This window comes from Cuculus canorus, chromosome 9 (assembly GCF_017976375.1).
Source record: "Cuculus canorus isolate bCucCan1 chromosome 9, bCucCan1.pri, whole genome shotgun sequence".
NCBI classification, from domain to species: domain Eukaryota; kingdom Metazoa; phylum Chordata; class Aves; order Cuculiformes; family Cuculidae; genus Cuculus; species Cuculus canorus.
Window position 1 is genome coordinate 13696466 of NC_071409.1, and position 26371 is coordinate 13722836.

At 44.3% G+C, this 26371-nt stretch overlaps 1 protein-coding gene across 4 annotated transcripts in view; it reads right to left on the minus strand.

Moving 5' to 3' along the window:
• The window catches only part of TP63 (tumor protein p63), a 253148-nt gene that overhangs the window by 72244 nt on the left and 154533 nt on the right, over positions 1 to 26371 (minus strand). For 3 of the 4 annotated variants that reach the window (XM_009565617.2, XM_054074422.1, XM_054074425.1), the window contains 2 exons: positions 12845 to 12973; positions 12021 to 12153 (listed from right to left, as the gene is read on the minus strand). In XM_009565617.2, the coding sequence (XP_009563912.1) occupies positions 12021 to 12153; positions 12845 to 12973 (262 nt within the window). Of the gene's footprint in view, positions 1 to 8579; positions 8607 to 12020; positions 12154 to 12844; positions 12974 to 26371 lie in introns of those variants that run through there. The other variant, XM_054074424.1, reaches the window with a different exon arrangement.

Here is a 26371-nt window from a genome sequence, read left to right on the forward strand (position 1 = left end):
TTTACTAGCTGTGCTATGAAATTCAGAAGATCCTCCTTTTCCAAGTCATTAATGCAACACTGTGTTGGATATTAGCTATCTTCTGTCCCACAGGTGGCTGGAGGTGGTTGTGGGTGAAGCAACACCCAGATGTGCTACACAGAGATATGTGGAAGTTTATCCAGAGATATCTGCATGTCAAACATGAGAAGTGTATATAGCATGAATAAATTGACATGTCAGCACAAATCCCTGCCCTCTATACACAGCCCCAACCTGGCTCAGTGTTTCAGAGGCATTAGCCTGTGCGGTCACCTTGAAGTGGATGCTGGACAAGTGGCTTTTTGCAAATCAGTCATGCACAAGTGACACAAAGGAGGTCACCACCACCCTGGGAGAGGTGATAGGAGGTAATAGAGCACGTACCAGACACTGCACCCACAAACGCTGCTGCAGCCTAAGCACAGTGCATCCCTCTCATTACGCCAAAGTTCCAAATTTTCTTTCACTGGTTTCAGATCTGAATGCACTTCCTTCACAAAATTTTTCTTCCTGTCTCTCAGGCTGGTGTCAAGCCTCAAATGTTCATACAGGTGCCAATGGCTCAAGGAAAGAGTAAGGGCTTGATAACTCACCCTTCTACCTTACCATGAGAAAGAAAACCTCCTGGACTCTCATTTGATTCTCTTTTTGCGGACGCAAAATAAATAAATAAATCACATAGATGAGTCTTCAAGGACCTAACAGCAGCGAGGCAGCATCTCTTAGACGCTCTCAGAGGGAAACTTGACTCCCTGAAGTAGTATATGCTTAAATGGCTAAGTCACAAAACCAAAGGGACACCTCCCACCTCCTCTAACTGCATATTCGCATCTCTGCAAAGGGACAGCAATAGTTAACATTTATCTAACACTTCTGGACAGGTCTCCAAGGCAAACACCATCATCAGTCCTGTTGCAATTGTGATGGTCAAAAGTGATGGCAAGACAATCTTCATAGATAGAGATTATACCTTATTAAATCAATTAGTTTAGTCAGAAAAAGCAAACAGATTCAGTCAAAGGTCCTCCTTTCAAATGTTATAATGAATTACTTCACACCGAGGCCAAATGAACAAGGCTTAACTCCACTGCTCTCATCCTCCTTGAACAGGAAAAGGACAAACTAGAAAAGAAATTCACCCAAAGCATTGGGAGTTATGCAGTGCTTGGCACTTCACTCTTTAGGTGCTCAGTTGGATTGAGCTTAAAAAAAGAAAAGCAGCTCAGCATCAGGAAAGGAAATTTCTTTAAAGTATTTAACTCCAGTACTGTAGGAAACTAAAGCAACAATTGCAAGTTAGATTTGAAAGTTTCAGTTGCAACGCTCCCAGGTCTGACTGGGATATTCTAGAAAGCTTCTGGCAACATTTTGTTGCTTCTGCTGGTATGTTGAAGAACAAAATAATATGCAAACAAGACCCTTAGGTTTCCAAAATCAGCCAAGTCAAACTGCTGATTCAGGTTTTTTCTTTTGAATGCACTTTCCTCATGCTATTCTATGGTTTGTCTCAACATCTCTCACTGGTGCCACTCACAAGTTCTCAATAACCCCTCCTGGCTGCAAGGTAAGTACGCTAAATCACAACAAATAAAAGTGTAATTACCACAACTGTAGTGTTAATTGGTGATTGTGTAATTTCTTGTAGAAGGGGCGTGTGTGCATGCACACCTGCCTGCACATTAGGTGGTTCATGCAGAATTTTGTGCAGATCAAAGGCGAAACAAAAATCTGCTCAGACCTTTCCACTCTCATAAAAATAGCAACTGGATCAACCACGTCACCACAAACTGTGACATTCACTCAGCTCTGAAATGTTTACAAATTAGGACTGAGATAACAGAAGGAAGAGGGGAAAAAATAGAATGTGTGGTTCGTTGTGGATTTTTTTTTACATCTGAATAACTGCAGAATGCTCAAACCCCAAGCCTCTCAGTTGGCTTCGGGAGTCTTTCCAGTGAGGACTTTACAGGGACAGAAGTGATAAACTGCAATAACAGGCAGCCGGATTAAAGAGCAAAAAGAAAATACCTTCAAAAAACAGTAACCTTCCTGAAAACTCATGCAGAGTTGGTCTTCATTGCTCAGACAACCAGTAAGAGGGGAAAAAAGAACTCAACACATAATGAAGCAGGGGGTTCCATTTCAAAAGAAAAAAATTTCTATGATAAGACAAAACTAATCAAAAAATAAAAAGTGCTGCTGAAAGGCAGCATCCTGCCCACTGCTGCCTGGACATAGTCTAGTGCGCATCCTGGCCAGGCAGATCATCTATATGCAGGAGAGGAATGGACACCTGCAGGTTTCACAGGGTTAATGGCTCTGCTGCACCCACTAACAAAATTTGATATCCTTACAGCTTTCTCACCACTGATCCAGGGACAAGTCTGATGCCCAGAAGTTCCTTTGCAAAGCACTCAAGTGCATGAGCCTTCAAGTTAGAAACACATCCATTTGCAAGTTCTTAGTACTGAGGATCAGTCCTTTCTTCCAAGGACTTCAAACTACATTTTTCCCCATTTTAAAAGTAGGGGGCAAAGACAGGGATTCACTGAGGTCAGGAGAAGAGCTCATCTCCTGGCTCTGCCCATGGTAAAAGTTGGCTTCTCCTTCTTCCAAGGAGCATACTCTCCCCAAGGCAATCAGCTGTCACAACAGGCCTGCCCTCCAACCCTTTGGTAAACATCTGAGGATGCTGCTTATTTGAGCTCCTATAGCCTTGTTATCTCCTCAGAACATCCCTAGAGCTAATTAGAGAGTTAATGGCATCTTGTCAGGAGATAACATTTTGTAGGGGCAGCAGAGAGGGAAGGTGGAAAGGAGTTGTGAAACAAAACCAGTTCCCTTCACAACCACTATGCAATATTGGTTTAGGAAGGGTGCACGCAGCCTCTGGGGATTCTGGCCTCCAGTTGCAAAGCTGCATTTAATAAGAGAACAGGACACTCCTCCAGAGATATTCAGCTCTCCAGATGAGATGATGCAAGGTGCCCCACACCTTCACTACTGTCTGTACAACCAAAACCCCTCCAGCCCCATGAAGGGAGGCCATTCCCACCAAATGTGACAGCAGGGACTCACTTCTAAGCTATTGTGCAATGCAGGATAAGCACAGAGCATACAAACGCGTGATCAATTTTTTCCACTTTGTTTTTTATCCTAGTGGGTCCCTAAAAAAAACCAGTTGCTTTCACTAAAAATGCTTAAGGGTAAAAGGAAACAACCATCTGGACACAGATCTTTGCAAAGCAGCTGATAAGACTGCAAAACCACTGGCCAGCAGATGTTTTTGCACAGATGAGTGCAAAACCACGGCTCAGCATACACTCGTGCATGGAGACATGACTCTGGGAGTTCAAGGCTCTGCTGTCAGCAGCTCTCTTATCAAAGTAACAAACCTCAACGTTCAAAGTGCATTTTTGCCATATGAGCATCTTTGGACGCTTGAATGCCCAGCACAGGATGCCTGACACCCACCCTCCCCACCTCAACCCCAAACATATTCATAAAATATTTTACGAAAGTAAGAGAGAAGAAAATTAATCACAATTGCTCCTGAGCAGGGTGGACAGTCCCATCCCTCCACAGGTGAAGGTGGGAGAGGGTCACAGCATAACCTACAGTGCTCGGGCCAGGGAAGGGGGAAAGCAGAAGACAGCAACAGACTGGAGAGTCTTTGTTTTTAACTACAACAGAGTTTAACTACAGCTACAACTGTTGACAGACCGAGGTTGTTCTTGCACAAGCATCTGAGAGGAAAGTGTTGTTCTTCCCTTATCTTGTATAAACTACAGATTGCTCGCAGGAAATGCTAAACTGTTCATAAACGCACAATCACAGCAGCGCTTCCCAGGCAGCCTCTGCTATGCTGTCAACACCCTCCCACTCAAGCCCTCATTCAAAAATCCAATACAAAAAAATTTTAGTTTGCAATAACTTGAGAACAGTCTCCCAAACCTCTACTTAAACCCTGAGCCTGAAACTAGTGGCCATTCATGCTTCTTATGCGAGTTATTACTGTTATCCTACAACAATTGGGTGTACTGGGCCGTAACACACAACCAGAGGCAGCTACGGAGCCTTAAGATTCCTTGTCTCTTATGCTGAAGTGTTGTGTTTTGCAGTGCTGCTCTTTGCCTGCGTGCCCTCTGCCTGCTCTTGCATGCCCTGTCCACCACCAGTATGGAAAGAACCACAGAGTGAACAGCCACGGAGTTCAGTTATTTGGCCCAAGACCTTCCGCAGAAGATTAATAGTTTTAATTTCCAATCAGCTGAACTTCAATCCAGTCTGGACATCACCATGAGGTCCACCATACGCATCCATGCCCTCAAAGAGAAAGAAGGGTGCTTCAGGGTACCTTTTCCTTCTGTTTAAGCAGGCTGCAGATAAAAATCCATACTTTTAGAGTGACAGGTAAATTTGTTACTGAAAACTGCTTTGATCTTTCAATAATCTCTGCAAATTCAGATGCCACTTAGCAAAGAGTTCATTCAGCAGTAAGCAAACTAACCGAGGCCACAAACCACTCCTTAATCTACACTTCACAGAGATTGATTTAATTTTCTGTGACTGCCTGACAATTCACTCCCTCATTAATTTCAATGCTATCAAATCAGAGACACTGAGGTGGAAACCAGATGGTAGAGACATTCAGAAGAAAGCATTACCTAAGTCAGAAAAATCTTCTCATGAAATATTGGGAGGAAAAAATTGTCATTAGCCGGACTGTAGGCAGGATGATCTGCAGAACAACAAAGCAACTTACATAGTTACACTTTGAATTCGTAAGATTTTCTTCAAAGCAAGAATTCAAATTAATGCAAGAGAGGACTTTAAAAACAAAAGCTATGCCTCACAGCTTGCTGCAGCCCAGACACTTCGGCTATGTTGGACACGGAAGGGGAGCAGGATGCTCCCAGGACTGTGTTCCAGGTTTGTCTTAGCCTTAAAGGAATATCCCATGAACCTGGCCACCCCTCCAAGGCACAGCCAGCACTGCAGCTTGCAACAGCACTGGGATGCTCTCCATCCATCTCACGCCTCACAGGGAAATACCACAAAACTTGGCAAAGTTTTCATTTGGCTGGATATGGACAATTCAATTCATCACAGTACCTCCAGCTAATGAAAGAAAAAGACCTCATCTCCCTTACTCCAGCAATTCAGTTAAAAATTAAACAAAACAAGCCAAGTTAAGAAGATGAACTTTGCGGGTGGTTACTCCACTTCTGTTGGTGTAAAAGCTGCAGCTTTGCAGCTTGCTGGAATGCCAGCTATCCAAGGGGCTTACCACGTATAGGTTCTAACACAATCAAAGCATTCCCTACAAATACGGGAATTATGTTTATAGTTTAAGAGGAGGAAGGAAAAAAAAAAAAAAGCAAGGGGAAGGAGGGAGGGAATCCTATCAGCTCGATAGAAACATACAGTGAAGTTCCCATCAAGATAACACAAACGTTAAACTTGCTCCAGAGGCATAAATGCCTACTATCTGTCGCTCCAAGATCAAGATGCCTTTTAATTAAGTGTTTGTGTAGACCTTTTAAAGATGTAAAATAACTGCAACGCATTATTGCTCCTAACTTATGCAAGTAGCATGTGCAGCACCGTGGAAATCTTTGGAGGCAGGCCTAGCGGCTCAGGGAAGATGTTTTCTGAAGTAGCTGCTTCTTTTGTTCAGAATTATTTGCATGTAGGCAGATGACAGGACTCATAATTGCAACACTCCTTCATCTCAAGTGCTCATAGCAATAGGAGCTGGGGAGTTACAGCCAGCCCTCCAAAGGGGCCAGGCCAGAACAAACTCACAACACCCCATCTCATGCGTGGCCTTTTTCCAGTAGGCTTGTGCTTTTTATCTTGAAATTACTTTATTCCTTCCCAAGATTAATACAAAGCAAGATAATGACAGGGCAGAAATATTTAACAGAATTTTAAATATGCTTCCAAAATTAAATACAGCACAGCAGACAAATCACCCATTGGTTTTCTTCAAAACTATTGAGAATTCAGGGAATTGGCATGAAAAATAAGAAGTTGGTGTAATGATACTCATCAACTGGCTGTATTCCTACAAAAAGAAATGCAGCCAGCTCTGGTCTGCAGACAGAACCAGGGCAAAACAGCACAGGAAAGGGAGCTAGTGAAAGTATTTTAAAGAAACATGAATAGGTCTTTAAAGCCTTACTGCAGACAGAATAAGAGAAGTCTTTACACTTTGGCCAAACTGAATGTACAAATGCATTCATTCTTTATGTACACTCTAAAAGTATTGACCGTTTCTGGATTTAGATGTGCAGCCCTAAATGTGATGAGTAGATCGTTTGGAGGGACCTACATTGCAGAAGATTAAACATTCAGCAGGATTACAAAGCCAAGCCTAAATTAGCAGAGCTTATGAGTTCAACTGCAAAGAAGAGAGGTACTGGATGGAAACTTCCAACAGAATAATGCATTTGCTCATTATGGAAATGCCTTTGCATAATCTCAGATTTCTTTGCACAGCTATGGAATGAACAAATACTCACAAAGAAGAGAAGCCTGGCAAGCTTCAAACTCTCTCAAGCACAAACCAGGCGGTAATAAAAGCTTTGATCATATCCCTGTGCTGTACAAAGTCCTTCCTTCCTTTCTATGGTCACTCCAGGAATACTTAGCCATGGAAACAGATGACCACACAACACACTTCTCTGCACCTACTTATCAAATCTGTTTTATCCCTCAAGTGCAAACTCATTTGTCGACAAAATGCAAGGCTGTGGCACCTGCCAGACCTCTGGGAAGCACGCACTACAACTGACCTTAGTCAGCCCCAGCACCAAGACCCTCTTCTTGTATTGCTCAGCAAGAGTGTGCATGCCACACCAGTTCCCTGCCCTGCTGTCAGTACACAGGGATGTCCTCCTTGTCCTGCCATCACACCATCCCTTAAATAGTTTTCATCATCTTCCTCATCCATTACCTTGCAGCAAGTGAAGTTCTCTTCTCCTTACTTAGCAAAACGCTTCTAAGCAAGTAATTAAAAGTTAACGGAAATCAGAGCCTGTGCTTTAATATTAAAGCATTGGATAAGATGCAACAGGATCACATCTGATCCTGGACACAGCCCTCAGATAACAGACTCCCAAGGACCCAGGAGTTCAGTGCATGATTATGAAATATGAATTGCTGAGCTGATTTACACGGCACTGGGGCTGAGAGTAAGCAGAAGAGAGCCAGTAGCCACCTTGGGCAAGGGTAGCTCCACAGGGGCCTCAGCCCCAATCCTCTTCACCTTGCTGGGCTGCAGCATAGAAAGGTATCCTGTGCAAGGTGACCGAGGTGGCTCCTCTGTGAGCCTACAGCTGGTTAAACCTGGGAAAAGTTTCTTATTTCCACTGGAAAGCACCAAATACCAACCCTGAGACTCATCATTGATGCAAAGGCTGATGCTGAGATCCTCCACACCTCCATCTCCTACACGGACCACATCTAGTATCTCCTACAGCCCAGTTTTTCTTCTACCTCTGTATAAAGCAGAATAGCAAAGTTAGAGCATAAGCTGCCACTTTTAAAACTACAAAACACATACTGTATCTCCAGAATTTCTGTAGCCACCATGTTTGGGACAGCCACAGCTCATGAAGCTGAGGCCCCAAAAGGGCACAGCTCTGTCTAAAGCACCACATCACCATCCCTGGGGCAGAAACCCATCCTATAAGTAGCTCAGCAGTGCCTAACCAAACCACACATAGCAAATCCCCATGATGACTTGCAGAAGATGAAAAAGGACAAATGAAAAAAAAAGAGCAAGGAATTCTCTCTCCCTTTTGTGGGGAGGGACGGATGCAGGTTAAGAAAACTCTGACCACAGCAACTGTCTGGGGAAAAGGCATTCCACTGAACTGGTTAGGCAAGAGGCTGTGGAGGACGGCTCGCTCAGGGGCATGAAAGGAAGGTATGTACAGGGGGAGGGGGATGAGCTGCTCCATCACTCAGGATAGCACTCCTGCTCCTGCCTGTGGGGTCTCTGGAACCCTAGACATGCCTCTGGGATGGTGGCAGGAGATCAGGAGACTTCCAGACTCTGCAAGCTCCTCAAATAACACTTATATCAGGATGCTGTCTGCTGAGGTTCTTAACACAAAGCAGCTTCGTTTGGGTCCAGACCGTCTCTTTGCATTGGTGAGCATTTTAAAGAGCTTCTGAGGAATGATGAAGGAAAGCCATTTTGCATCTGGTATAGCAGGCTGACAGCATGCCACGAGGTCTCCGGGGCAGTGGAGGGGTTATTGCACTGTAACATGCTTGTTCCTAGAGATTCCCCAGACCCCTACCCCTCCCTGTAGCTCCAGGACACTTCATCAGTCACAGAGGAGGAATCATATATCACCTGGTTTCTAGAGCTGCAGGAGAGAGTTTTTGAGAGTAGTGTTCCTCTTGAACGCAGGAAGCTGCCCACCACCACAGCAAAGACCACGGTTGCTGGCTACATCCTCACTCAGGGAAGAGGCTAGAGACCACCTTTTGTGAAGCCTAGCAAACGGCAGGCCGCCCACAGGGAGACACATTCAACTTACCTGCCTGGCCATCCACAGCTCTTTCCCATGTCATGCTCATGGCAGAGTCTAGATGCTCTCCACACCCACAGAGACCACCAGCACTTTACTCCAGCTACGTAAAAAGGCATCTCTCTGCTGGCATTTCCCAGCCTGCCAGCTATTAATGCCATAGGAGAGGAAGGGACACAGCCAACAGGCCACCCAGGACATTGTGAAAGAGTCAGTCACAAGGCAGACGGCTAGGGAACAATGCTGACTGTCTGATGTTACACTAGACCCTCAAACCCTCTTCCTGTCCCTTCCAGCTCTTTTCAAAACCAAGGCAGTACTGATCACCAGTTTCTCTTACCGCTTTCTTGTATGCGACACAGGAAGAATATTTATTCCTTAAAAATAGCATCAGAACTGCAAGGTCTTGACTTGGCAAAAGAATTGTAGCTCAGATGAGAGGGGTTTCTTCGTCACCTAACCTTCTTCTCCAGCTCTCTCCCAAGACAGTTGCATTTTCAAGGCAATAATACAACTGATGGGTGTTCGGTAGGGCAGGACTCATGCTCATTTTCCAGCCCGTTGTCAGGACAGTTCCTTCAGGTGCTGCTCTGAACACTGTAGCTCCTTCTCCACCGTCAGCTTCTTGTCAGCAAGAAATTGTACCCTCAAATAAATAATAATGAAAATAATCTCAGCAGTACAACTCTTGGGATCAAGGATGGACACCCTTTAAGGCTGAAAGCTTCACTTTTCAGTCATAACTTGCAAGAAGGTGCAGAGTTTATTTCAAAGGCTGATCAGGATTGCTTTAAAGTCCGTGTAAGGAGAGTTACTTTAAATAGACCAGTCTTAATTGCTTTGCACCTATTTAAATCTCACATGGTGGTACATTTTGGAGAAAAACCTGGCTTTGCTCTTCTCTCAAGACTAATCTAATAATAAAAAGCACCCTGCCTGGATCTCACTGTTCATGTCCTAGGGCCCCACTGTTGCTGCTGCATTCCTTTGTGTTTATCTGCCCTCTTCAACTCCGCGCTGCAATCAGCTGCGTGTGGCACCTTGTGTCTGGAAGCGACATGGCTGAGGTTACAGGAGAGACAGGTGCAAGGGGAGCTCTTGCCCCGCAGCTATCCAAAGGAAAAGAGAAGCTGGAGGGGAAGAGGGTTGTAAGGTATTTCAGATTAAAGCCGACAAACAGCAAACACCTTGCCCCAGGCTACACATTCTCTGCCAATGCAAGCTGCTGCGCTCCGAGCCCCAGAAACAGCAAAGCAAACACAGGCTGCTCTGCAAGGGGGAGTTGTCACCCGTCAGAGATGTTTGCAAATTTATAGGGAGGTGGTAGTGGTGGTAAGGGGATGAAAAAGAGCTTTCCTCCTTTTAAAAGACAGGCTGTTTGCACAGGTTTGCGATGCATATTTTGCTTTGTAAAGGCTTTTGTGCAGCACTCAACTGAGCGAAGGTGCTGTCTTCCACTGAAGACAAACTGGAACATTTATTAATGTACATACTTTAATGTACTCTGAGCCGCTGTCTTACAGTAAGGGTGAGGATGGGATGGAATTTCCCCACTCCCCCTTCAGCTTGTCATATCTATGAAAACTCTTTTCTTAAGGAAAAGTCACGGTACACCTCAGCCTCTTCAGAAATGCCTCCTGGAAGGCTAGGATCAAACCTATTGTAAGCAAGGAGTAACTACACCGCAAAAGCTGCCTGCCCTCCTCTCCTAGCCTCAGCACTCGCTTCAGCAGTGCTCAGAGAGAAAAAGAGGAAGGGATTTCCCACCAATATTTCAGTGTATCACAGGCAGGAGAGGGAGACTCAGAACAAGGGCCTCAAGCGAGCCTGTCAGCTGCCACAGGGCTCTGCAGATAGCTCACGGGAACCGAAGATGGGGAGGGTTCACTAGCACGCAGTGCAACAAGTGCTGGGTTAGGGATGGAAGAAGCAAAGTTTCTGCTAACAACCTTAAGCTGTTGGAAACTGGGTTTTTTTAAGATGACATAGTTCAAACAGAATATCACCACTTATTTTTGATGAGTAGGAGCACCCCTCTAAACACAGAGAATATTTTTGACTAAATATTGAGGAGGCACCATTTTACTGGAGCTGTGCTACAGTGTTGGAAAAAGCCCAAAATTTGTCTTTCAGATCCAGATATTGATTGCACGCCAACCCCCTGCACCCGACCTGAATGCAGAATCAAAAGACAGGAAGACTTGACATCAGTTACCTCTCCTTGTGCACTTGGAGTAAGTTTACCACTTTAGCTGAGGACATACCAACCACAAAGCGACCTTTTTACCCTTTGCAATCTTGCAAGGGAAGAGAACACTGCAGTCTCCCCCGCAGCCAGCCCAGAGAGGCAGTAACAGGTCAAACCTTTTGGCACCTGGGCTCTCTTTCCTCGCAGTTGTGAACCTCCAGGTTACAAACTCTGCCAGGATGCAGACTGCCAACACACTATGGTTGGGCACGTTAAAAATGGTGCTTGATTAGTAAGGGCATTAACTGACACAGTTCCTCAGGGTGGAAACACAGTGAAGCAAGAAGATTTACAGATACCAACACAAATTTCAAGCCACATACAATTTTTATCTCCAAGCATACAAAGCTGAGGAGGAACAAAGACGGGACACAAAAAACTTAAACACCTAAAATACCTCCTGTTTGAGGCTACAAGAAAAGCCCCTCGCTTCTTCGCAGGAGCTATTGCTAAGAGAAAGCTGGTCAATTTGTGCCAAAGGCAACAAACTGACAGCCACCCCTGCCTCCTCTGCATTCTGGACTTCATCCATACTGCTCTGACAACCATGGCCAAGACTTGTTACAAAAACTCCAGCTCTGTCTTTCTGATGACCCAGGAGGAAAAAAACCAAAAATTATGGTCTGAAACCAAGTTTTCACTCATATCCAACCTTCAAGAGAAGAAAATACAGTGCCCTTGGTCAGCAACATTGCAACTCTTCCCAGAATACGAACTATTTAGATCCCCAGACCACACAAACCAGATCTAGACAGGGAGAGCTCTGGGATGGTTGAGCAGCCAGGCAAGTGCAAGAGACTCCTCAGCTCTTCTGCATCTTTAGCTGCCTAATCCCTCTCTCCAGCCACTGCTGTAGCAGGAGAGGAGCAGCAGGAAAGGAGGCAGCCTGCTCGTCCTTGCAGCCCCAGGGACGCACAGAGGAGCGATTCCTTTTCACTGTTCACACACTGAACAGTTTAGTCACATGAACAGAACCTCTGTTCACCACCACCAGAGTCACTTGGCAGAACCACGCCGTCAAGCATCTTTTGTGGGTGTGACACAACAGGCAAAACGAGAAGGAATTTCCCTGGTCAGAAGATGCAGACGTAGCTCCTCCACCAAGAAGGGGAAGATGGCCCCGGGTCAACACAGCAAGAATAAGTCCTGCAAAAACTCCCTGTCTGCTCCCAGAGGTTAAGGAAGTTCTTCTCATTACTCACCCACATTGGGTCATTCAGGTCAGTGTCCTGCACCCGGACACAGTCCATACTAATCTCTATTTTGTTTGTAGGTCCATTTTCAGATGGGTCATCGATGAAGTTTAGATCGATGGGCTGAACTGAGCATATTGGCCTGAAAAGAACAGAGTAATGATGTTAAAATTGGCCAAGATGTTTTCTGTGCCCCTCTATATGCTAAACTCAGAGGTGTCTACCTCATCACCTACTATGTTAACAGCAATCCTCAAAGGGGAGAAGGCCTAGAGAAGCATTTCACTTGCCTGACCAGAAAAATGATGTAAGAATGCAGAAGTTAAGTCACAAAAAGACAGAACCCAGAGGATTTCTAGCAGTAACTGTCTCAGCATCAATCACAGCAAGTCAGGAATGGGAACAGAGTCTGTTTTATTTCCTTCAATTGACCTGTTATGACTAACTTTGGACCATCTCCAACTCCTTTCCCTTCCTTGCATCAGGAAAAGAGGAAAACATGCAGCCTGGACAGAGTAATGACCCCATTTCCTGAGGGGAAAATGCCAATCATACATCTTAAGTGATCATGTGCTGGAAAGCAGTCAGCTCAGCAACCAAAGGTCTAGAAGAGAGTTAGTGTCACTGCTGATCTCTGCATCTGTTCCCCATATCCTGAATGTAGAACCTCTTGGGAGCTCAAGAGCTGCAAGTTGTCACAGTCTCACACCCACATCTTCTTATCTACAGGTATAGAAGACTTGAAAACCCTCAACACCAGACCCCTGAACAGTCTAGTTAGAGGCATCCTGTCCCAAAACACCTTTCACAGGTTCCACGCAAGTGCTACTTACTGTTCCAGGAAGTCCCAGATATGCTGGAGCACCTCTGGGCTGAGGAATTCCCTGGGCTGTGAGCTCTGGGACATGGCTGATCGGTAGTAACTCTCCTTCCAGGAGAAGTGGCTCGGAGTTTCTACAAACCTTAAAAAAATAAAAGGAGAAAAAAGAAAAAAGAAAAACACACAAGGATATGTTGAATGCATGAGCCCAGCTTGATGAAAACCCATAAATAGAAGCTATTGTATGAAAAAGGAGGCACACTGAATGCCTGAAACATTCACAGCTGTACACCACACATTCCTCACTGCTGCAGATGCTGTATTTAGACAGGAGAGAATTTGTCCACCCTCCCCAATAAATTAAATGCCCCTCAGAGTCCACCGGGATACTGCATTATAAGAAACACAGAGTGAAAAAAAACACAGCTATCTTCCATTTTACCCTGCAATAATCAACTCTCCATACAAAGCAGGTAGTCTTGGCAGCAGGTGAAGCACCTAAGCAGTATGTGATTCCACTGTCCCTGGCTGGTTGCCTGTCTAGATTGCATGCCCTTGGACGATATAGGTGACTCTTATACCCAGCCATTGCAGCTGAGGTCTTGGACTAAAATAAGTATTTAAAATAATAATAGCAATATTAACCAAAAAAAAACTTTTTTGCTTTATTTTCTATGGAAATAAATTCCATCACATCAGATCATCTCTGCTTGTCTACTGACTTCTCACCTCCAACAATTTCTGAGCCCAACCAGCTGATTTCCACCAAATCTGCTAATTACCTTGGCCATTTTTATCCCCTTAAGCTCCCACAAGCCTCACAGAAATAGGTGGGCCCAAGAAGAGCAGCGATGAAGCCGGAGCACTCGCGCCTTCCACAGCTGCACATTCTCATCCCACTGGCCAATTTCTAAATTCAAACGCAGCAGCTTTTACACTCGTGTTGAAATACTCAACGGCTGCAGGGATGTAAGGGGTGGGGGGCAGGAGGAATTTCTCAAGTATATTTGCTGTTGACAAAAATTTCTTCATTCAACCTAATTAGAGAACGAGGCAGGTGACTGCCTTTCCTGCTACAAGGACAGCGCACCCTGGAAAATTTTCATATAAAAAAATTGTTTCAGCACAACACAAGTGAACAGCCCCACTCCCTGCCAGGGGAATAGCTGTGGCAGGAGCCAAGACTATAAATGGATTCCAAAGGAGAATTAGACTAACATTTGGGTTGGCACATTTTGGTGCTGTTTAATGCAATGGTCTAAACAAATTGCATGGAAGACCCTAATTTATGAAGTTGCCATAACTAAGAAATAGCGTTTCAGAGAAGGGATCACAGTACAGTTGTTCTTTTCTTCTACTTTTTGCTGAAGTATCCGTTTCTGGCTGCTGTCAGAGAGTGATCGAGCTCTCTATACCAAATCTCTACGGCCTCCTAAGTTTTGAGGATAACTCTGGTCTGCAAAAGCATGGTTTTCCTCACCTCCACTGCCCACAGAAGCAAATACTATTCGAAAGGAGCAGTTTTCCTAAGCTAATGGAAATCAAAGTGGTTTCAGCCCTGAGAGCTGTTGTTCAGCATGCCTCAAAATAGGTGAGACTATCACCTCAGTTGCTCATCCTTTTTGTGATTAACAAAAAACCCACCATTCTTGAAAAGTTCATGAACAGCCAGAGACAAGAAACTCAGAGTGTCATAGCTAACGGCTCTGGCTCACAGATGTGAGCACATACCCACAGTATGTGTGAATAAATAATCACAAATCCTCAGAGAACAGCAGTGATCCCACAAAGTACCAGAAATTACTCCTTTCAATCTTTCAGTCTGGTAAGACACTTTCAAGAGTGCCATATTGAAACCCAGAAAAACAAATCTGGCCTCAAACCTGCTATATAAACCGGGAATCAATGACATCATAAGCTTTAGAGGAGATCAGTAGGGAGTGCGTTCTCCTCAATGCACTCTGCCACTAAACCCACAGATCCCAGGAACTACTTGATAGCCTGTGCTTGATCCTGACCTCCCAGGAAGAGGCAGAGAAACCCCACAATAGGCTCCCAAACCACCGAAGCGCTCACTTTTAGTCATTATTTGCTACTTATCACAGCTGCCCTTGACTTAAACACTAAAAATCACTCTTTAGGAATTCAGTGCAAAAGGTAGTGACAACAACCATCCACACTATTTCATTACCACGTATAGAGGAACCAATTTTACCAAAAAGGTATATTATGAAACAGACCTTCCTCAGAGAGCTTCCTTCCTTCAAAAAGTCTCAGTGCAGTGAGGCTCCTGCATGCTGTGATACATCCCGGCTTTTGTTGCCAGCGCACAAAGTCCTAGGTCTCCAGAAGGCAAAGCAACCAGTTCTGCCTTGCCTGGTCTGACCCTTTTGGTACCATTCAGCAGCACAGCAGAAGCCACTTCTCATAGACCTACTCCCACCAAGCACAATTCACAGTGCCCACAGCTTACAGTGAAGGAGATACCAGCTGCACAGACTGATAAAACCATGTTTGTTATTCTACACTTCTGAAGCTATCAGAGCTGTTGGAGTCACACCATTTAAAGATACAAAGTGCATCTCTGTACTAAACACAACTGAAAATTTCTCCAGAGAAAGGCATTTTCCAGCTGTGTCATCTTTATCCCTCTACCCAACCAAGCTCCTGGATTACTATTACTAAGAAAAGCATTATCACGTTTTACCTAATGGGCCAAGAGACATGCTTCCCTGTACCAACTAAAAGAAGCTCCCTGGTTAAAACTCTCATAGAAGAAGAATTTCAGAGACTTTAACATTCTCTATAATAACCCATAAAGGTTTACTTCCGAAGGAAGCTGCAGGATTAGGTGGCCAACCTTGGCAAGGCACCTGTGAGAAGGCTACAGCATTACAGAGGTAGCAGCATTCCTTTTTACTTAGCTTGATGTATTCTGCTCTCAGGTGGGAAAGAGCTGTCAAGCTGCTAGAAAACCAACTTCAGTTCAGCACAAAACTGCATGCAAGCTAAATTGTCTTTTTCCCTGTCATCTTAAAATCTAAACCTAGTGCGATTTTCCTTAGCAAGCAGCCTTCAAAATAGAGGGGCAGCCTCTGTCTGCTTAACAGCAAACCTAAGTGTCCAAATTCATACATTCACAAGAAAATAACAGTTAAAGCCTAAGCAAGATATATGCATAAATTCCACTACTCTAGCTAACTGTTTTTCTTCCCACACCAGTAAACATTCTAGCTTCAGCCAAATAATCCGAGTGCCTCAAGTTGATCACAAAATATCAGGAGTTTACATTGTTCAAATTGCACCCAGCAGCAACATTTTTTATTAACAAACATTTAAACAACAACCCTTTCACCCACAACAACTCATCCCAAAGTGCATCGCAGGAGATAACCCTAACAAACACAACCTGTTATACCAAAGTACCAACTGTGGCAAGACAAAGCACAGTAGTAAGTCTTGTCTAGCTTGCCCTCTGCTTTAGATCTACAAGCTAATTCCCTGCATTAACTGCTGAAATAGTTGGCAAAGAGCACTGTGCCAGGTTGGAACCTGGGATTTACAGCTCCCACCAAACTGCAAACTGAATAACAAAATGCATCCAGTAGCTTCCTCCTTTAGAAACCACCAGAGAATTATTAATTAACAGAAACAACAGGTTAAATCTTCACTGAAAAGCAGCACCTCACCAGGAGTACAGAATTTCCTGCCACAACTCTGGGACACTGCTCCTGAGACACTGAATCCCAGGACAGGTTTCAGCCAGCAATACACTCCCACTACGCTCTAGCTTAACCCCATCCTATTTATCTTGCTGAAGCAAGAGCAGCCCAGACTCCAGGTGAAAGCATTTTCCAGTTTCACTCAGCAGGCTGAAGCCTTAGGCACACTGATTGTTTTGCCATCTCCCGATCATTTAGCCAGAAGTGCTGTGTTACAGCCCCCCAGAGTGGGACTGCATCCCAGCTGATTCAGTTTACCATCATGCTTGTTAGGGAGATCTTTGTGAAAATATAGTAATGGAGCAACATGCCCCTATAGCTGTGCTCACAAAGCACAGAAGGCTGAGAATGTTAAAGGCCACAACCACAGCACCCCCAACAAAACCCACCCCACCAACAACCATACAACAACAACAAAAAAAAGCCCTGCCAATCACAACATTTGCCTTTCATAAGCTTTCGCCCATCTGCACTGGTATTGCCCGTCCCTCAAGGTGAGGGTCTCAATGCCTGTGGAAACAAAGCCCCGACTACTTGGCCCAGCGCAACATAAACTAATGGCAAACTGGAGAGAAAATACGACATTTCAGTCCCTACTACCTCACTACAAGCATGTGCTTCCACTCTTCACCATATTTTCCACCTTTCTACCTTCACATAGAAGACATTAATGAAAAGCAGCAAAACAAAAAACCAAACCACTTTCCACACCAGAAGTAATGACAGAAAACAATTAAACTCAATTATTGCAATGCAGCAATGCTTCTCACTCAAAAAGCCACCTTTCACTGCAAACAATCTTTCTCAGAAAGAGCTAAATCCAGAACAGTAAGGCCTGACTTACCACTAGTGAATAAACACAAGTTCCTGAGAAAAGCAAGACCTAGGTTTGATAAAGAGCATACACAGCCCCTCCTCTGTAATCTTAAAGGCAGATGCCACCTGCTTTCATTAACACAGGGTCAGATCTGATGCAGGGTGCTGCTCAAGAACCACTGAGGTGCATGTGTGAGTCCAGCAACCTCCTTCCAAAAATAAAAAATACTATTGCAACCAAGAGATAACATGTTTTTCTTTGTTTTTTTCATCCAAAACAGGCTTAGAGCTTCAACACTCTGAACTTCCCCCAAGTGAATAATAGAGTTTATGGGGAAACCAGAAATTAATAAAGCTTTTATGTTGGGTCTCAAGAGATCCAAGCGATTCCAGTTCTCCTTATCTTCCCAGGGAATCTGGAGCTCTGGGGTGGTTTCTCCTCCACGATGGACAAACTCTTGAAAACTCAGTGATGACAAACGTTGTGGCTTGATATTGGTGTAAAGTCAGAGTGTAAAATCTTATGAGAAGAATTATTTCACAGAAGGGACGAGTAAAATGATTTGGAGCATTTTTTCTGCTTGTTGTCGGTTATAGTAAGTTGCTTTCTGCTTCTCCCCACCAAATGTCTATCAGTGGTATACAGTATTCTGTCACTAGGTCTGTAGTCCTCGGTCAGTGGACAAGCAGATGGAGTCAGGGAATCCTTTCTTTGTAAGCTACAGATTTCACTATTTTGTCACAAGAAGTATTCTTCTAAAGGACCTACTAGCAGGTAGGAAGCCTTGGTACAAAGAGAAGAACATCTCTTATGAAGCAAGCACTTCCACATTATAGAAATTAACACAAAGAATAATTAATAATGCCTAAATAATTATATCTAATATGGCTCATTTTATTCATAGCCCTCAAAGTGCTCTACAAAGGAAGACAGTATAACTACTCCCATTTTAGCAGGGAAAACTAAGGCACCAGGAGGTCATAGAGTTACTCATTGTTACTCAGCAAGCCAGTTGTGCAGCCAGAAATACAACCTCGATCACCTGAGTCTGAGTCTGGTGCTGCTCAAAAAGGAACTCGTTATTTTGGGTGTCTAGATAGAGAAATTAAAAAAAAACTTAATTTCTTCAGGTAGAGTGTGCACTGCACTTCCTAGAGTAAAAAATCTCTCACACTTCAGGCACCAAAATGCTGATGTCCAGGAGTGAAAATCAAGGCTGTAAAATGCTGTGACTTGCTTTAAGCCACACTCAGAGCTCAGAGTGGAAGTGGAATTTACACCCAGATGCCCAGACAAAAAACTAATCTTTCTTCCTGGATCTTAAAGCAGTTAACCACTTAGCAACCCTTAATTCATGCATAGATTAGTATATCTGCCTTCAACGGTCAGGGGGTGTGGGATGGTTAGAGAATTAGGTCACAGAGCAGAGAATACAGTAGCCTCAGTTCCAGCTCCAGCAATCCCAATCCATTTGCTTGTCCTTGCCTTCTCCAGTTACACCTTAAAGTGTATCAAAAGCAACAGTAAGCAAACAATTTGAAGTTCACGAGCATCACACTTAATTGTCTGAATCGTGGTGTTAGTCGTAGTTTTAGTTCTTGAGTGGGGAAGGGGCTCCATTTTGGACTGCACTGTTGAAACTCGAGGAACTTGGCAGCCCTCATCCCCCTGGAATTCCCCCGGCTCTGCATTTTAACACTGCAGTGATTTGTAGACATCGCTACCTAAGCTCACAGCTGTGCAAGAGGAGAAGGAAGCGGGGACTGGCAGCACAGGACAAATGTGTGCCTGGCAGGCAGTGTCATCTGGAATTCCCCGAAGTGTGGGGCACGCTTGTCCCCCCCAGCCACAGCAGCCACCCTCAGCCAGTAAAGCACACCCTGGAAGCGCCTGTAAGGGACCTTTGGTAATCAAACGGGTACATTGCCATAAACGGGGTGTGTGTGTGCAAAATGAAAGCTGGATGATAGACCCGCAGGCTTTCAACCCCCTCAGAGAGGAGATTGCTGTGAATTTCAGGAATCTGTATTGCACCTCTATCTATGCCTCTTTCTGTATCTACTGCATCAACAAACAGCCCCGCTTCCCGGCATGAACAGCGCTGTAAAACACTTTTTCCTGTTTCTTTCTCAGCCTGATGCTGTATTCCAAGGTCTTGGCTCATATGAGCCCCCAAAAAGACTGAATCCTATCCTGGCAGAGGCAGGTCCTGATGAATTGTGCTCACAAGTATTAATGTTTATTCTCCTTTAGATTTCCAGCCCAGCTTTCAGGTTTAGCTTTTTAAAATCCAAACTTCCAGCAACTTCTTTAAAAACCCTCAGATTTTCCCTCCATGTAATGCTGCTCCTATGTGTTAGTCCTGGAAAATATCTCTGGAAGAAGACTGATGCATGCATTTGTTTTGAAGGGTGGATATAAGGAATAGCAAACACCAACACACAGGATTTTTATTTGAGATGGAATATAACTTCCACCTATGGTTCAAATGTCCATTCATTTTTTCCCATATCCTATGTTTTTCAGATGTTTCCCAGACCTGATATCTCACCAAAAAATATGTGGACAGCAGCATGGATTATGAGGAAGGGCAGCTGAGAGAAAAGTAGTCCAGTGGCACAAGGGTGTGCATTAGAAACCAGAAGCAGCTGACAGCCCAAAGGGTGAAACCTGATTGCAGAAGTAGCCACCAACCAAGGAGATATAGGGAACACAAGAAGGAGCTGGGAGTGACAGCAGAGAAGGGCTCTATGATGGTACTCTTTGTTGAGGACAGCCTAGGGAGGACTACTAACTTGTTCTTATTCTCTAGGCAAATGACACAGTGCGTGTCCTATTTCAACTGTGAGATATATGATGATGTTTAGAGGAATTAAAATAATTCTTTCTTAGAGGAATACTGATTGCGTTGCTTATAAATACACTGTGTTCTGCTAGAGTTAACTGTAACAGTGCATCCTGATCTCCCCGTGACAGATTTCTTTTTTGGAAGCTTATTTGTGTGGGTTGAATGGAAATGGGTAGGAAGGGATGGTATGGCTTTCTGGTTGCTCTTTACTTGAGCCTTCAGTGTGCAGGCAAGACTGACCTATATCAAGGAAACCGAAACTGGCTACACAGAAAGATCTCCCTAATTCACTATACTGCAAAACACAAGGGGGATTTTTTCCATTCATTGTCTTCTTTCAGTTAGAGTCATCTTGAGTAAGACTATGGCTACAGTGGATGCAACATTTGCAGATTTGCTGTGGCCCCTCGTATCATTTCAGCCCTGAGCCCCACACCAGTGCCCTGCTCCAGAGCTAACAGCGGAGCTCCTTTGGGAGGAGAAGGCTTTTTCTTTGTTCCCATTGCTATCACGCTGAGGGGCTCCCAGCTTGGGCAGCGTTTGGCTGCACACTGCTGGGAGTGACTTCTGGTAGCAGAATTTCAGAGTGCTATCAGTAACCCCCACAGCCTGGGAAGCCACTGCATCTCCTATCCATACCTCATCACGTCTACATGTCATCATTATCAGCTGCTTCTAAATAATAGAAGCATTTATTTGTCCTCTGCTCTTTGAGCAACTAATCTCTCTACCAGCAGTAGGGGCATCATCCTCTAATTGTTGGAGCAAGTCACCCCTATTTTTTTTTTAGCTCCAAGGATTCCTTCAGCATCTTGTGAACTTCCACAGACCTCTCTTATCTCCTGCTTAACCCTGGACACCACCTTCTCACCTATCCTTGGAAACTACCTCCTCTCCCAGCTAAGGGGACCCCTTCCATCTCTGCTCAGCCCTGACACCCACTCTCTTTTGCGGAATGGGCTGAGAGAGAGATGGAGCTCTGGCCAAGATGAAAGAACCGCCACAGCAATTTCTCCACCTGCCCACTGTGATTGGTGCATTCTAGTCTGGGGTGTAGATCCCTCATAACCTCCAAAAGACCACCCAGGAGCCTAAGTAGCCTGCGTTGGGAAACCCAGACTGGGAGCAACAAGCCCAAAGCCCAGGACACCCGACTCAGCCCCTGGCTTCTGGGCGACCTGTCCATCTTTGCCTTTCCGCTCCTGAGGTACAGCAGTGCCACGAACTTGGTCAAGTACATAGAAGCCTGTTGTTTCCAAACTGCCAAAGTACATAGAAACCAGTACATCTCCAGGGAAATATGGTCCCAAGACTTTCCAAATTTAAATATTAAAAGAAAATTTAAGCCTCCATCCATTTAGAAAAAAAACCCACATTTAAACCAAAACCAATTAAAAAGCAGTTGCAATTGTATTATTTTGTCACTCACTTTTCCAGTTGATTCCTTCCCCAAACCTATTTGCAGCGATTGCTAAAAGCAGTGCCCATCTGGAGAGGGAGGAGTCAGAGCTGCTGGGCAGAGGTGAGAGCTTTTAGAGCACTAAGTGAGAAACTCTTCTCAAAGACAACATGAGCGGAAAAACCAGGCCCAGCCCTCAAAATTCTGAGGTATTTTTGAGCCAAGTCCAAAAATAAGTACTATAAGATTAACTTTACAGGCAAACTGTTCATAAGCCACAAAACATTTTTTAGTCCATTAAAAAAAAATCAATTTCATCTAAATAATAGGCATTATTTGCTCATTTTTTAGAAACTCAGATGAGAACATGCATTTGGGTCTACCTTTCAAAGATTGCACAAGACTTTTGCAGCCAGCCTGCCAACCCTGGTAGTTTTACAGGAAGACAAACTGAGTGATGCCTTGTTCTCTTGGTGGAGAGGTCAAGCACAGATCTCTGCTGAGAGATCTCCAGCCCCACCACCACATGCCAACTTCTACTACCCAGCTGCAGCTACAATTACAGGCAATGGGGACCATCTTTTGTGCCTCTGGGGGGACTGCCAAACCCCAAGTCACCCCATGACCTTCTCATCTACCATCAGTAATGGCTTGCAGCACATGCCTGGATGCAAGTGTTAAATGCCCAAACCAACCTAAAACAGCTAACCACGTCCTTTCCAGTGATCCAGATCTCTGCAGCATCAGAGAGTACTAAAAGAAAATAAAGCAACAGCCTTTAATAAATCAAAGTAGATGAAGTGATTTTCAAGAGAAGACGGTCATGACAAAAATGCAACTATTACACTATCACTAATGTTCTGTAGAGGTTTTAGATATATAACAAGGAAAACTGAAAAGTTCTGAAGAGGCAGTGGCCAGAAATCTGACTTCCCTGGGGCCTGGCTGAGTCAAATTCCTCCTTCTGAGCTTTGCTCATCAGTGTTTTTCCTGGGAGCACAGCCTTTATCCAATAACAATATCTACAGCAGTTCATTGCTGTCTATTTTTTACAAGAAACTTGCTTTCAATATTTCCCACAGGAAATGGGTCTCACTTGACTACTGCATGCTGAAATCTTGCAGTGTTGAGTACAACGAACATCTTTCAAGTTTCACCAGTCTACCTCCATTAAACCAATACAGAGACCACAACACAGAATGAAAAATTAATTTATTTATTATAGATGGTGAAATAATTCAGTCAAGTGCATCAAAGCTTCAGAAAGGCAGTTGAGGTGTCAGGAACTGGCTCTCGTTAGATACTACAAGGCTCTGAAAGAGGCCAGAGCTAGAGGAAAAAATAAAACAAGCCCAACAGAAAAATTTCACTTGCAGTCAGGATATGGCAGCAAGGGAACACCTTGGCTACACCCACACTGCTATTCTAGTTTGTGTATTATCCTTTATCGTCATGCAAGCACGTTTTTCAGATGTGGCCCTGGTTTGAGCTCTAGGCTGTCAGGAGAGGAAATTACTGTGAGCACTGTTGAGCTTAATTAAGTTATTCACGGTCCAGGCTGAGCTTCCTACAGTCCAGTCTACTACCAAATGTCCTGAGCCCATCTCTTCCTAAGGACTGTGAGCCACCAGAGCAAGGGCTAGCAACAGGTAGCACGTCACCAAGCAAACCCGAGAGAACCTCCCCAGTCAAGGGTTCACCATGGGTACGGCTGGTCCCCCAAACCAGGGACATGCACTGTGCCGGGTAGCTGCCAGGGAGGTCGCTTGGGGTTCCCGATTGGCTTGCTTGTTAACACAATAAAAATGAGATTATGTGGTGCCAAAAGGAGGTGTTATAGTCTAGAGAGCAAAGCCAGAGCAGTGTTTCTCCCCAAGAGTAACAGGGTTAAACCAGAAAAAAATCATGCATTAGTTCATACCTCTTTGAAAAGTCACTGTTAGAATCCACCATCATCTCACATGCAATGCCTGCAGAGATGAATTCAGGCTCAGTGCTCCTCCCAGAGATTGCAGGGGTGAGGTGTCATCTGAGGAACTCTCACACTGCTGATTTACATGCTCCAGACCGTGGTATACAGATAATGTCCAGCTGAGCAGATAATAGGACTTTTCAAGAACAGTATTCTCTATTTAGTGGCAGATATGCAAGGAAGTATAGCGTATGGGAACTGACAGAATGACTCTACTGTTGGATATGAAGCAGTTACATGCAGTCCTCACAAGGCAGCTCCACACTCAGTGCAGCATGCAGCCGCTCCTGACCACAAGACGCGTGTGCCTCATTCAGCCTGCTGCGGGGAGGCTTAGTGAAGAAAGAGGAGACTTGCAACATGTGACCGCGGCTTCAGAACACCAGATAATCCCAGCTCAAATCTCCAGGTGTCTGATTGCCCTTCATGGCTCCAGGATGGAGCTGCTGTGTTTAAATTTGTAGATCAAGACCGAGGTGCTCAGGTGGCTGTGCTCTCAGATCTGGTCTTGTCAATAAGTTAAATTGAGCACCTGTTTTCATTTTCCTGTGCCAGACACCACTTCTGAGATGTTTTCAGCAAGCAGCAGAGACAGTTAGGGGGCTTCTGCCTCTTTTCTCCTGGTAAGGAAGTTTCAAGACTCTCGAAACCTTTCCCAAGCACTGATGTCATCCCAAACCCTCCAGAGGGTTTTCCTGCAAACAGCCTTTGTCCTGATTATGACATATCAATATCAATAACATTAAGGACACGTTCCCCAGGATGCTAACGCACGCTGCCAAAAACATAATTTCTTTTAAATATGCTGAGATGTGAGCAGATTTTTCTGATTTATGACAGAATCTGGTCCTGTCTCTGCCAGAGTCGTCTCAGTAACTGCTCACAGGTTTTGTTTGCCCAAGTGCTTGGGGTCCTGCAGCTATGACCCCCGGGAAGGTGCTGCGTACCCCTGTACGTCAAGCAGCAGGTGGCAAGTTGCTGCTGTCCCAGTTCACACAGAACAGGCATTCCCCGAATTTGGCCACAGTGAGGAGGAGGCAGGGAGAGGCGGCTGAGGGGACATCCCACACCTGTCTCAACATGGCCCTCACCAGGAGGAAGAAAAGCTAGAGAAATCATGCAGCCCACAGCGATTTTCAGCCTTGGGATACTATGCACAACAGGGCATTTAGTCATATAAATATAGGTAGGGAGAGGAGAGACATGATTCTTATTTAGGACACAAAGGCCTCAGACTATCTACTGTAAAAGGCTCCTGACATTTTGAGTTGAGCCAGGTAAGTCTCCTGACTCCCTAATGGACTCACTCTTATGAAAGCTGCATCGGTCTTTAGTTATACAAATTCTTTTCTTTATGAAGTGCTCAGGGGACTTCAAAATTCCCACTCACAAACTCTCTCAAGAAAGCTGAATTTTACAAAAATAGAACATAAATCATCATGATAATGCAGAAAGTCCACAGAAGTCTTTAGAAGCAGGAAACTGTAAACAGCAGCATCCTGTGTTTCAGTAAATAATTAAAATGCAAAACAGAAACACCAGCAGAAGAGACGTTAGGTGCAGATTCCTGTAATATGAATTTGGTTGACACTCCGACTTGTTACGCCCATAGTCAACCTGCTAAATCTTACGTGCTTTGCATCATAAAAAATAATTTCCATTCCCCACCACTACCACCAGTGACACTCCTATGGGAAAATAAAGTATTCTGCTACAGAGCATGCCAGCTGCATTTTCCAGCATGTAGCTACTCTGGGGTGGAATAGCTATGGTTAAGCCCAAGGGCAGAGAATCTTTCTTTCAAAAATCAGAGCACTTGCAAAAACCTTTCTCTATATCACAAAATAGCTGCAAGACAGGGCAGTTGAAGGACAAAGAATTAAGAGCAGATTATAGTCCTGGAAGACAGGAACAAGTGAACTGTTTATCAGAAACACTGCTGGTGTGTAAGGGAATGCTACCTTGAGCACTCACAGGATCTTTGCTTTTGCAGCTATATGAGGCATTAAGAAATTACAGGGTTGGCTCCCTATAATTTTATCAATGCATTGCCACACTTAATGTGATTTATGATTTTTGCTTGTGATTATCTTAAAGCAGTAGGTCCTGGAGTGCTATGAATACATCAGAGCCTCCCATTCTACCTAAAACAGGAATAAAGTTTCCAGCCTATGTGTTTTAAGAGGAAAATTCACAGATATAACCAACCAAACTTGGAAGACTGTATAAAGGAATTTTGTTGTTTAGCATTAAGACTTTTAATCCTATGATATTTGAGCACATAATGCAAAGTGTTAACACTCAGAGCCAGCTGAACTGTGATTTCATAGTTGTCATACTTGCTTTGTAGACCTCATTGACAGCAAGAAAAGCAATTCCACTGTTTTGCCCCAAGACTTTTGCCTTCTGCTTCCAAGTTTATAGGTAGACACTGCTGGCAATACACAGCTTGCAGCATCCAGTTCACCAGTACACCGTAAGCTTCTTTCCATGCATTTTTTCAGCGTGCATTGACTTAGGTGCATGTCAACATTACAAAACTAGACAGACATTGAACCTTCCAGGGCAAGGGTTTGCAAGCAAACTAAGTTTTATGTTTCAAAGAGCCTAATGATCCTCTGATCACTTGCTGCAGGGTTTCCCCCTTCTCATTCTTAGAGGTGGATGTTCTCTTTATAGCTCCATGCACTAATCGAATTCCCCTTGCTTGTGTGCATCAGTATTTATCATATCAGCCACCTGTGGCATTCAAACACCTGACTGGAGAAGACTTAGCAATAAA